The sequence below is a fragment of the Pangasianodon hypophthalmus genome, chromosome 26 (assembly GCF_027358585.1).
Source record: "Pangasianodon hypophthalmus isolate fPanHyp1 chromosome 26, fPanHyp1.pri, whole genome shotgun sequence".
Classification (NCBI taxonomy): domain Eukaryota; kingdom Metazoa; phylum Chordata; class Actinopteri; order Siluriformes; family Pangasiidae; genus Pangasianodon; species Pangasianodon hypophthalmus.
In genome coordinates this window covers 2,459,649-2,472,560 of record NC_069735.1, presented here as the reverse complement: position 1 = coordinate 2,472,560, position 12,912 = coordinate 2,459,649, and the positions used below count along the sequence as shown (strand labels likewise).

The 12,912-nt window shown below is 35.8% G+C and overlaps 1 protein-coding gene across 1 annotated transcript; it reads right to left on the bottom strand.

Moving 5' to 3' along the window:
- Positions 1–3,868: 3,868 nt before the first annotated feature.
- Positions 3,869–11,096, bottom strand: LOC113535760 (macrophage mannose receptor 1-like). The gene is made up of 7 exons (XM_053229659.1): positions 10,968–11,096; positions 9,850–9,891; positions 9,141–9,527; positions 8,734–8,943; positions 5,735–6,022; positions 5,101–5,436; positions 3,869–4,923 (listed from the first exon to the last, which is right to left on the bottom strand). Exons 1-7 carry the CDS (start codon positions 11,044–11,046, stop codon positions 4,556–4,558), a joined length of 1,710 nt encoding a protein of 569 aa, XP_053085634.1. The 5' UTR covers positions 11,047–11,096; the 3' UTR covers positions 3,869–4,555.
- Positions 11,097–12,912: the final 1,816 nt, after the last annotated feature.

Genomic DNA, 12,912 nt, shown 5'->3' with positions numbered 1-12,912 from the left:
GTGTTACAACTTGAAAACGGACAACGTACAAACACTAGCATACAAACGAGTACAAACGTGTTAGTGCAAATAAGTGCTAATTTTATATTCTTTTATTGCGGTGATGTTATTCAAGCTCCGAACCCCATCACTAAAACTAGCTTTTTTCTGGAATGTTCTAATCTTGAAGTAGATAGCAAGGAATGCACAAAAAAGCCACGGATGTAACAGTAAATATATCCACATCTATTCACTGAGTTGTCAGTAATGAAAGTAAAGAAGCTCGTTCAAAGCAGAAATGAGTTCTGACAGGCTTTCAGCTAACCATATTAATGAAAGGAAGATTCAGGCTCACTTTAACATGATATTGTACAAAAATGCTGCCTCAGCACTTACGTTCTCACATTGAATACAGTGTACATGTATGGAGAACATTCCCCCCAGACATTACCTTGTAAACTAAAGCCCACACCAATATCCAGTATAACACAGTGGGGAAATAATGCACATTTACAGTAATTAGACACATTGAAAGTCAGGAAACTTGTATGAATACCTGTGTCTGATATATTTATGTATAAACATTTATAGTTGAAGCCATACAAGATCTCTGTGTTCCAACATTGCTTTTACATCCCTGGCTTTATTATTTTGTTTTTTTTGAATTCCTCAGAGATCAGAAGAGATCCTTCCAGTGGCCCAAACAGAGCAAATGCCATTATATAATATAAAAATCCAACTGTTCCAAGCATGTTTTCTTCCCCTTTCTGATTGATTAGTCCAAAACCATCTGGCACTGAGCGATATTAAAAATCCACAGAGGGAAACAATGTGAAGAGGCTCATAAATTACGCACTGGCAAACACTTGCCCAAGGCAATGTGTGCAACGAGCTGAAAACACAATTTCACCCAAGAGCCAAGAAGTGGCTTTAGTCTCAGTCACTGAGTCTTGTTCATTTGGAGGACACTTGGTTATGAAGGCCTTAATAGTGCACAGATGAGCCAGGTCATGTTCTGAGGTTTGTAATGTGGCTGAGAGTTTGGTGAAATTGAGAGGGATTCACATCACAAAGTAAGTCATTAAGCACCAGGCATTCGTGATTCAGCGCATTCTGGGTTCTCTGAATTCACAATGCCACGTTTAACTTTAATTCAAACTTAAACCAGGGAAAGAAATGATTCTTTGCTCAAGAAACCGTACTTATAAAATTCAGTCACTTCTATTTAATCTACTTAATGTAAAGTAGTATGTGCAATGCAGAAATGTAATTATTTTCTCAACTCAGAGAAATATGTCGAATGAAAAAAACTGTGTGAATGAAATGTCCAGTCAAATTCAAGTTAGTCCAACTTATTTTTCAAATCTGATGTCATATCCTGCCTGAGCCCGTTCCACGCCATTTTACAGATCCATACAGCACCAAGCTTCAGAGCACTGTCTCAGGTAAACTAAAGTTAAATAAAAAAACTTGCTAATTTACTTGTCTGGTTGAGGTTGCTGTTTTCTGGACACGATTACTAGTTTTGAACACTTTTTTCAAAAACTTTTGTCACCAATAAGATACGGTATGCTAGCTAAGGAGTTGTATAGCTTGCTTGATAGTAATAACAGTAACAACTGTGCATTTTTAATGCCATTTGAAGTTGTGTTGTTTGCAGCATTGCTGCTTTGGGAAAAAGGTCATTAAACCAAAGAAACTACTGAAGTCTCTGTTGATGTCTCCTTGCTTCCTACCTCCTTTTGTTTAACTGAGTAGATTTAGTGCTTAGTGAAGTGGTGAGTCAGTTTTCTATCACAGACAGCCAGTGATTCACTTTAACTCAATTTTCACTGCTTCATGGTAGTTATAATGGTACTAATTGATTTCATCAATTAATTACAGTTGAGCTCTTTGTCACGGTCAATACTGTCCATTTTCATACAATTCCACGCTAACTATTCCATTATAGTGCTTCCTGACTGTCACCAGTTTTTAATTTAGCCGTCATCGTCTCTTCGCAGCAGTGTGACCGAACAGCTGTGACGATTTCATTCCACCCCCACAGACTTACCCACTTTGCTGTGTCAGATCTAATCAGGCTCCTGCTGTGTTTCAAACGTGCTAGAAAAAAGGCTCCTCATTTGAACATTAGGTCTCTGCTATAATCTTCGATCTCATCTGGTTGTCATTAGGCTCCTTGTAACTCCTTAACGGCAACAGTTTGGAGTAGTAAAGACTCACACAAACTGGGCAACTGAAGACTGGAAAAAGAGGTGATTTTTTTTCTAATCTTCAGCAGTTTGGGTGAGTCTGTGCTCATGATAGCCTCAGACTCCTGTTCTTGCTGACAGGAGTGGAACCCAATGTGGTCTTCTGCTGTTGTAGCCCATCCACCTCTAGGTTCGATGTTTTGTGCATGCTGACATGCTTTTCTGCTCACCACGGTTGTAAAGAGTGATTATATGAGTTACTATATCCTTCCTGGCAGCTCGAACCAATCTGGCCATTTTCCTCTGACCTCTTTTATCAACAAGACGTTTCCACCCACAGAACTGTCACTCACTCAATGCTTTTTCTTTTTCGCATCATTTTGTGTAAACTCACACACAACTCTGTTGTGTGTGAAAATCCCAAGCGATCAGCAGTTTTTGAAATACTCAGACCAGCCCATCTGGCACCAGCAACCATGCCATGGTTAAAGTCACAGAAATCACACTTTTCCCCCATTCTCATGTTTGATGTGAACATTAACTGAAGCTCTTTACCTGTATCTGCATGATTATATGCATTGTGCTGCTGCCACATGATTGGCTGATTAGATAACTATAGGAATATGCAGGTGTAAAGGTGTTCCTTATAAAGTGGACAGTGAATGTATATTATCATATTTCTATGTGAGGAATACACACACTTGCTGTGTCGAACACATTTGAACGAATGCACTGCATGTCTAAAACCTTAAAATCTTAACTGTCTATTACGGAGTTACTCTAAAAATTCACTAGATAGTAGCCTATAGCATTAGTCAAGTGTGGACAAGTGTTTGCGACATTTATCATTTTCAAATTGTGTGTGTGTGTGTGTGTAAAAAAAAAGTACAAAAGTTTTTACTCATACCCAATTTTACTCATAGTATTTTAAAACTATGTAGATTGGAAATTACAAATAGAAATTGCATTAGAAATTAGAATACATTGTGTCCCAGCTAGCAATTCAGCTTGACAGATTCTACCAGTGCTACCACCTCATCCAAATCCTGTGTTTACCTCTGTGTGTACAGTATTTATAAATAATATTCATAATGAAACTCAGAAAAATACTTGAGATGAATTTTATTTGAAAATAATTTCAATAAACATTACACTCCATATATATATAGTTTAAGATTAACATCAATCTTTAAAAGTTACATTTAAAATTAACATCGATCTTTTCATATGAGAAAACAAAGAAATAATAATAATAATAATAATAATAATAATAAAAGATAGAGAAAATAGATTATATTATAATGGAAACCCAACCAAAAACATTATTTATTTATTTATTTTTAATTGCATAGCCTTCTTGAATCAGGAATATGTTTAACACAATTGTAGGTAGCTGTTCCTGTATAAAAACATCCTGTATTTATGGTTGTTATTTGCCTATAGAGCATTTCAACAAGATAAAGAAAGCTACGGTCCGTTCCGAAAGCATTTTCTAGTAGGACTGTTTTTTTTTAATGTAAAAAAAAAATGACCGTATTTCTTGAGTCTCCCAAAAAATGAACAAATAAGAAATATACAAAAATTAACAATAAATGATTGATTGTCTTTACCCATTCCTTTCAATAAAAATGTGAGGAAACTGTTTTTTTTTTTTTTTTTTTTTTTTGAGGCGGACTTGAAACTTTTAGCTACCTGAAGTGACTACCCGATGTATATCATGTGTGTTTATGCCAGAGAGACGGTGAAGGTATATCATAGTTTTAGTATCATAGTATCATGGATGCTTAACTTTCTTAGTGGAAAGGTGGGAAAAAATAGCTTTTATAACGTGGAATGGCATCTCAGTGACATAAAAGAGGCACACAGTGCATAATTCTTTGCACTTTCTATTGAACAATGTTCACCGTCAACTGGATATGTTCTAGGAACAGCGAAGTCACTTCCTGCTCTCATGAATATTAGTTTAAAATGGTGTAGAGAAGTTTTTTTTAACCTGAAATGTTAAAACATAATAAAACTAAAATGTGTACAATAAAATGTGGATAATAAACACATTGTAGTATAATGCAAGTACATGCCTTTCACCGTGATTATCCCATAGACCCCTCTATTAATACAGAAAAACATAATCATAGTGAGTATGAGCTGCATGAGTAACATTATGCTTGGAAAATATGAACTGAGTATATGTGCCACACAGATTACATATAGCATCAAACATCTGGATAAAACAGAATAGATTATCTTAAAATCTATATGAAGAAAAAAAATGAGAGTAGGATTTGCTGATGTTAGATAAAGACGATGAGCCAGAGATGGTTTTCATGTTTGCAGTTAAAATGTATTAAAATATTTATGACATTACAAACAAAACACCACACTGACTAACCTTCATAGGTAGAGCAGATGAAGTTGAGTGTGTAGCTCTGAGGCAGGCTGATCCACTGCTGCTCTCCTCCAGACTGCACTGCTCCGGTTCTCTCCTCATTGCTGCAGTCTTCGAACCCTGTCCCATTCCCCGGAGCCCAGTCCTGGTAGCAGATCATCTCTCCAGTCACCCAGTACCAGAAGCCCAGAGCGCAGGTGTGACGCAGGCCGAGCCACACGTGTTCAGTGGAGGCGTTTCGAGCCACTTCCTTCACCCAGAGCTGCATCTCCTCAGTGCGCACTGACACCAGGTCATAATGATGGTTCCTGCAGTATCTCAGAGCTTCTTTCCAGGTCAGATTCTCCTTAATCAGGATTAGCTTATCTGGACATACAAGGGGAAAAAAAGTTGTAGTATAATTATGCATTCAAACATCTTCACCGTTTATAATGTATACAGTATGAAGTTCTGCAGTCAGTCTTATATAAAAAGGTGTTGACTAATCCTGTGCACTAAGAAATAAATACAGTAGACATGTTGAATATGTGTAATGTAACTCACTCTCATGGCAGATGAATGGGAGCTTTTCCTTGCAGTTCACATCACTCCAGTAGTGTTGCTCAGACACAGACACTGCAGTACAGTTCAAACATCCACTGGGTTTGTCAGAGCTCCAGTATCTGAATGAGGAATTACTCTGATCTGACCACTTCCAGGAGTTATTAAACAGACCAATCCAAACAGTTTCATTTTGAATCACTCTCCAGATCTCCTCATTCTCAGTTTTGTTCCTCACACTGACCAGATCAATGTGTTTCTCTCTGCAGTAGGTCTGAGCATCATACCAGGTCTTTGTCTCTTTAATTAATATGTGTCTATTAGTGTTTGTGTCATTTTCTGAAAAACATTTAATTTACATGAATAACTAATTTGTGGCTAATTCAGATCTCTGCCTTTTCTGCCATTAAAATAACATCAGTCAAAAAATTCAAGGGAACAAAAGAATACACTCAGATCACTCAGATATTTTTCATTACTTTAAAGATTTTAAGTGTTTTTTGCCTTTTATTAACATCTATTTGCAAGTTCATACCTTCATAACACACAAAAGATTTTTTATCATTACAGTTGTCATCATGCCAGGAACTTCTGCTTTTTGACATGAAAACACAGAACTCATTTCCCTTTTGGTTGCCTGGTTCTCCACTATCCCAGTTTCTGTAAGTGTCTCCGTCTCTGTAGAAAGTTTGGTCTGCCAGAGACCACTGCCATTCCCCAGTGCCCTCTCTCTGTAGACCGATCCAAGCTTGCTTTACAGTTTCCTTCTTCAGTGTGTGATTCAGCTTCTTCATCTCTTCCATGTTGTTGATGGTGGCGAGATCAGTGTATTTCTCTCTGCAGTAAGTCTGAGCTTCACTCCAGTTTTTATTCTCATTCACAAAGTGATAGCGATGAGGAATATATGCTCCTACACCACATACTACTGTAGACAACATAAAATAATAATTATACATAAAAATATAATTATTATTATGATGCTTTGCCACAACAAACCAAAAATATACAAACACCATTAAAATACTTTAACGTAAATCTTAATCACACAATCATATATTGATGCTTCAAACACACAACCTTGACACACGAATAAACAGGGTTATGCACAAGCATCAGTATGATTTCTAGTGCACGCAAGACTGACCTGAGAAATACAGGATGACAGAAACCAATTTAGGACACATTCCTGTAAACAACCAAACAACCAAACAATTATTTATGAATATTCATTGCTGTTTAATGACAGTATTATACATAGAATCAGGGAGTAGCTGGCTACAACTACAAGTAGCTAGCTTAACTACATTTGTAGTAGCATTTTTTTTTTGTGGTGTATTTTTGCAAAACGCTTAATACTTGCAAAAAGTTTAATACGTACATTATACTTAATAATTAATTAGTATAGAACGTTCAAATGTGCTTGACCTTAGCTTGCATGGACCTGTCTGGAGAATAACAAGATTGTGGTAGAGCTAAAGTGGGGACATTCTTCTGGTGACCCAAAACAAGACTGTTGAACATGCATGGTCATATTTATTAACTTTTTTTTTTTTTTTAATCAATTATGGATCCTGTGCAAACTCGAAATTAAAATACTGTCGACATCCAAAATTTTAAAAACACAAATAAAGTAGCTCTTTATCCTTTTCAATTTTTTTTTTTCCTTCATTTTTTTCCATTGTTGGTGATGAGCTAGCTGGCCAAGAGTGTGATTATCAAAATAGCAGTGAATTATCCAAATAGGTCATTGTATTGATAGAGATTGACAGCTGAACTCAAGTATTTAGCTTCATAGCTAGCATCAGAAAATAGGAAATAACAAGCAGTGATGCTAAGCATTATTATTTATTAACGAAGTAGCTAGATATTTTCAAAGGCTAACCTCTCTTGAACCAAGAGTAATGGAGTGAGTCCTCTCTCAACGTGTTGCTTTTTTTTTTTTTTTTTTTTTTTTTTGATAATATCATTTTTGTACTTAAGTAATTTGAACTACTTCTTAGTAAGAGTGGTTTGCAAAAAGATATAGCATACCCTGGACAAAGCATGGGCATTTTTATTTTCTGCAGTAAAGTAGCTGCACAAAAAAAAAAAAAAAACGATTCTCAGCTTGATAAAGTACTGTAGCTTCAATATTAGTAGCTATAGTGTAGCTAGCTACTTTATCAAAAGCATAGTTTGGCTGTAGATTAGCTATTTTTTCCCCAACTGAATTTAAAAGCATCAGTCACTGTAGCCTAGCTGTCACTATGCACTATGCAGACTGTGTCAGTCCCACTTTACCCTGTTTATCACTGGAGAAAGACCACCACTGAGCCGTTATTACTACATTTACTGCACTTTATTAGACATACTTAACATTTTGGTCCACAATGTAAGTGTTTGCTTAAAGAATATCTTTAACTATAACTATTAGCAATCAGTCACAGAGAGCAATTTTTTTTTTAAGGGGTAGGGCTTGATTTCATAATATACAGATTTTATACAAATTTCTTATCAAGTAGTACAAATAATCTGTTGAGTGGTAAAAAAGCATTTTATGGATTGCTGTCTCTTTTGTCAATATTTTCATGAGTGTCAAAAAGGCAGAAAGATTAAAGATCTAAAGATTCTAAAGAATATTTTGCAGCAATGAACATTATAAAATACAAAATTCATGTTATAAAGTGCTGTCTCGATCTTCAATTAAAAAAGCTCTGAGCTACGTTTAAGACTTTGTTTGTCGAAAAATGTAAAATTCACTGTTTCTTCTCTGTTTTATTAGTGCATGTACTAATTATGCCTGTGTAAAACACAATCTATCACATCTGTTATATCATATCTTTTTTTTTTTTCAAACAAAACACTACATTTCCCAGGAGAATTAAAAAGCCCAGTGCCTGACAGTTTTATCTAGATATTAATGGCATTAACCAGCAAATTACACTTGTGCCGGCATGGAAATAGAGAACACATGCAAATGAACACACACACACACACACACACGCACACACACACACACACACTGAGAATAGGAAGACAACTGAACTATGAGATATAAAAACTATTTAAAACAACATTGCACTCATTTACACATTATTTCTCATGATATTGTTTACATCATGCTATAATTATTACTATTAAAGGTACTATTAAACTGTTACTCAACTATACATACTGTCTATAAAAAAAAAAAAAAAAAAATCCATACCTGTAATGTTTCTTATGTATTTGGTGCAGCGAATGTAAATCCTCTTAGGGTGTATGTTGTGAAGTTGTTGTGCGTATTTCTGCTCTTGCTCTAATCACCTTCTGCTCCTGAACCGGACAAAATTCTCATTATATAGCGGTCCTCTGTCATCAACCCCTCCCATCCCCTTGCCTTCATGGCTTTATTTTCCCTCAGCAGCAACATCCGAGCTGCTGGTGCTAGTAAACTGGAAGCGCCAACCACTTTGCATGAGAGTCTATAAGCCAGTGACCTGACGACAGAGACCTTTAAAAAAATCTGACCAGAGATGACCATTGATTCCTGAAACTTGTTTATTGATTTGTTCATTGAATGTTATCAACTTCATATTGGCAGAATGATGATTATAATAATGATCACACACTGCATATGTATTATGTGTTCCTCCTTCTGTATTTTTGAGGACTTACTCTGATCTGACCACTTCCAGGAGTTATTAAACAGACCAATCCAAACAGTTTTATTAGGTGAATTTTGAATCACTCTCCAGATCTCCTCATTCTCAGTTTTGTTCCTCACACTGACCAGATCAGTGTATTTCTCTCTGCAGTAGGTCTGAGCATCATACCAGGTCTTTGTCTCATTAATTAATATGTGTCTATTAGTGTTTGTGTTCTTTTCTGAAAAACATTTAATTTACATGAATAACTAATTTGTGGATAATTTGGATTTATGAATTTTCTGCCATTAATTAAATGACGTCAATCAAAAAAAATTCAAGGAAACAAAATACACAGATAATCCAGAAATTTTTTCATTAATGTAAAGCCATTAAGTCTTTTTTGCCTTTTATTAACAACTATTAGCAAGTTCTTACCTTCATAACACACAAAAGGTAATGTTTTATTACACTTGACATCAAACCAGAAACCATTGCTCTTTGACATCATAACACAGAACTCATTTTTCTTGCAATTGTTTGGTTCTGTACTACTCCAGTTTCTGTAAGTGTTTCCGTCTCTGTAGAAAGTTTGGTCTGTCAGAGACCACTGCCATTTCCCAGTGCCCTCTCTCTGTAGACCGATCCAAGCTTGCTCTGCAGTTTCCTTCTTCAGTGTGTGATTCAGCTTCTTCATCTCTTCCATGTTGTTGATGGTGGCGAGATCAGTGTATTTCTCTCTGCAGTAAGTCTGAGCTTCACTCCAGTTTTTATTCTCATTCACAAAGTGATAGCGATGTGGAATGTATGCCCCAATACCACATACTACAATGAGAAACACAAAATAATAATAATATTTAAAAAATCATTATTGATACTATACCACAAAAGAGCAAAAGCGCAAATGCCATAAACATGCATGTAAATTCTTATAAATAAACACACAAATTAAATCATAATAACACACTTATATAATTGGATCAAGATCTGGATCGAACACACAATCTTGACACATGATTTATCAGCCCTATGCACAAGCATCAATTGAACATTGTCTTAAGAGCTGGAATTGAATTATCAGACTGTCAGTAGTGATTCTCCAATAAACACATAAACACATGCAACTTATAATGCACACAACACTGACCTGAGAAGAATAGGATAACAAAAACCCATTTATGAGTCATACCTGTAAATAAATAAAAAATAAACCAATGAGTAAATAAATAAAGATTTACTTCTTAAATTTGCAACTCATGTTGGTTTGTCATTATTTCTTATGAAAGTAATAAACCTCGTCTTTGTTTGTCCCAAGCTTCATATCTGACCAATCGCTCGTGCCTTCATGAGAGAAACAACCACCTGTTTTGTCACAGAATCCCACTTTATTAGACATTACCTTGTTTGTTACCTTGTGTACAGTTAAAGACGATGGGCCCGGTGTTTATCATTACAGTGTAAAAAAGCATAAAAAATTCATCATATTTTCGCGACCATTAAAGAGGTGGGGTTTGAATGAATACATTATCACGAGGTTACTGGGTATTGTCTAGTCAAATGAACTGCTCTCCTTCCCTGCAGCACAATGACCTCTGCCTTGTGATATTTCATTTACTTTTCATTATGTCAAGCAGAATCTCTTGAGTGGTAGAAATAATCTGTCTTCTCTTTAACCAAATCTATGTTGATCTTTTCATGGTAGTGTCAGGTAGATATCAGGCTAATGCAATGATTAAAAGCGAAAAAATGATCAATAGAAAAGATAAAAAGAGAGAGAATTACACAGAATGCAAAGACAAAGTATATTTCACCACTGGGCATGATTATATTTACAGTATATAATTTATGCAGTCCAGCCCTTTAACTGAACTGAGGATGAGCTAAATTTACGTTAAATATGGGTTCAATTGCAGTATGTGTTTCCAAAACATGACATATATTTTGGGAAATTAATTGAGAAACACACGGGGTTAACCGTGAAATTACATTCATGCTGGGATGGAAATAGAGCAGAAAATGAACACAGACCCACACACACACACACACACACACACAAACTCCGTGCATACTCTGTGCAAGGCAAGTGAAATAGGCTCACATTTTGGTAAAAAAAGCAAACAAAACTATTTAAAACAATGTTTCACTCTGTTATATATAGTAGATTACTTATTATATGTGTTATAATGCACTGCTGTAATTATTACTATGAAAAGTTCTAAAAGTATAACTCAACTACAAACATATAAACAGGTACAATATCCATACCTGTAATGTTTCTCATGGACTTTACTGGTGCTGCGAATAGTGTAAATCCTCCCAGAGTGTGTGTTGCGAGTTTGTTCATACGTCTTTCTGCTGTTATTCTTCTCACCTTCTGCTCCAGAACTGGACAGACGTCTGATTATATCCCTGTTCTCTTTCATCAACCCCTCCCACCCCTTTGCTTTCCTTGTTATTCTCAGCAACGACATCCAAGCTGCCGGTGCTGGCGAACAGGAAGCATCAACCACTTTGCATGAGACTTCGTAAGCAGACATTTCTTTCTTTTTTAATACATCTAGAGATTCCTTTTTTTTTGGTTTGTTTCTGTTTTGTCAGTGTTATATTGGCAAAATTATGAGTATAACTAAAAAATATTGCGTATTTTTTTTAATCTTTCTTTTCCATATCACCCTAAAAACAGATATAATCTCAGTATCAGATGTGTGATCTCAGTATCAGATGTTTCAGGAACTGTCCCAGAGATCAGGAAGTTTACAGTACAAGTACAGCTATATGTGTGTGAGACGTGTTAATGTTTACAGACAGGAGGCGTCATTTATTTATTTTTTTTTAAACATGTATTTGCATAAAATCCACAGGTGAACACAGACAGCTGAATTAACAGCCTGCTGCTTCTTTGGTTCCCTAGGAGATCATGGAACCCAAACATCAACTTTCATGCCACAGTTAAAGTCACATAAGATCATGTGTTTTCCTCATTCTGATATTTGATGTGAACATTAACTGAAACTCTTGACCTGTGTCTGCATGATGTGATGTATTGCACTACTGCCATGTGATTGGCTGATTGAATAACTGGATGAATGAGCAGGCAGACAGGTGTTCTCGATCAAGTGGAACAAACGTTCTACTATCTGGATAAACTTTCATTATTAAATAATTTGTCACCACCTTTTAAACAGGACTGAAACAGGAAATTTCTAGCTATACTGTCATATAACAAACTCACTGTGTCTGGATGTGGTGCAACTTCTGTTACTGGAATTGAAGACACTCTGCTGATTGGCTGTCTCACCTCATCGTGTCTGTATGCTTCTATGATTGGCTCAGAGAAAACAATCTTCTCATACGTCAAACACCTTCCATTCTCCTGTCAGAGAGAGTAGGCTGAGGCAAGTGCAGTTAGGATTATTTATTAAGGGACTGGCAGACAAATCCAAATCATTAAACAAAGTCAAAATCAGAGAACAGGCAATGGTCATGCAAACAGCATACACATATAGACACGCAACTTATAATGCACACAACACTGACCTGAGAAGACTCATAATGACATGACGTGGAGCGTGTGTTCATGGCGGCCATGTTTGCAGGCCGCAATGTGTTGACAGTAAAAAATACAAACTCTGTCACAGCTGTTGTCTTTAGCGAAAGTCTACATATCCCAGGAGAATTAAAAAACACAGTCCCTGAGAGTTTTATCTAGATATTATAAGATGCTATCTGACAATTTTGTTATTTTAAAATTTTCAGCCTTTTGACCCTTAGTTCGAATCTGGGGACAGTTTGTGGATGTTTCCTGCTTTTTACAACTTTCATTCTTAAAAACAGGAGATGACAGAATTAAGGGAAATGAATTGAGTTTATTAGAGGGGAGACAATAGCCCATAAACTATGGTTGAGGATCACTTATACCTCTTCAAATGACAAACCCCATGCAGCACACTTCTATATCATGTACTTCACAGAAGAATGCCTTCATTTGTGACCATGTGCAAAAAAATGGATAATCTGATCCATTTCGGTAAGAAACATAAAAATTACACATAAATGTTACCATTAGACTATTACTAAACTATACACACGTAAAAACGGTAAGATATCCGTAACTTAATATAGATCTTAATATCTTAAGTAATTTCTTATGGACTGTTTATGGAATGTTTCTTGTTTATCTTCTTCTCACCTTCTTCTGAACTGGACAGAT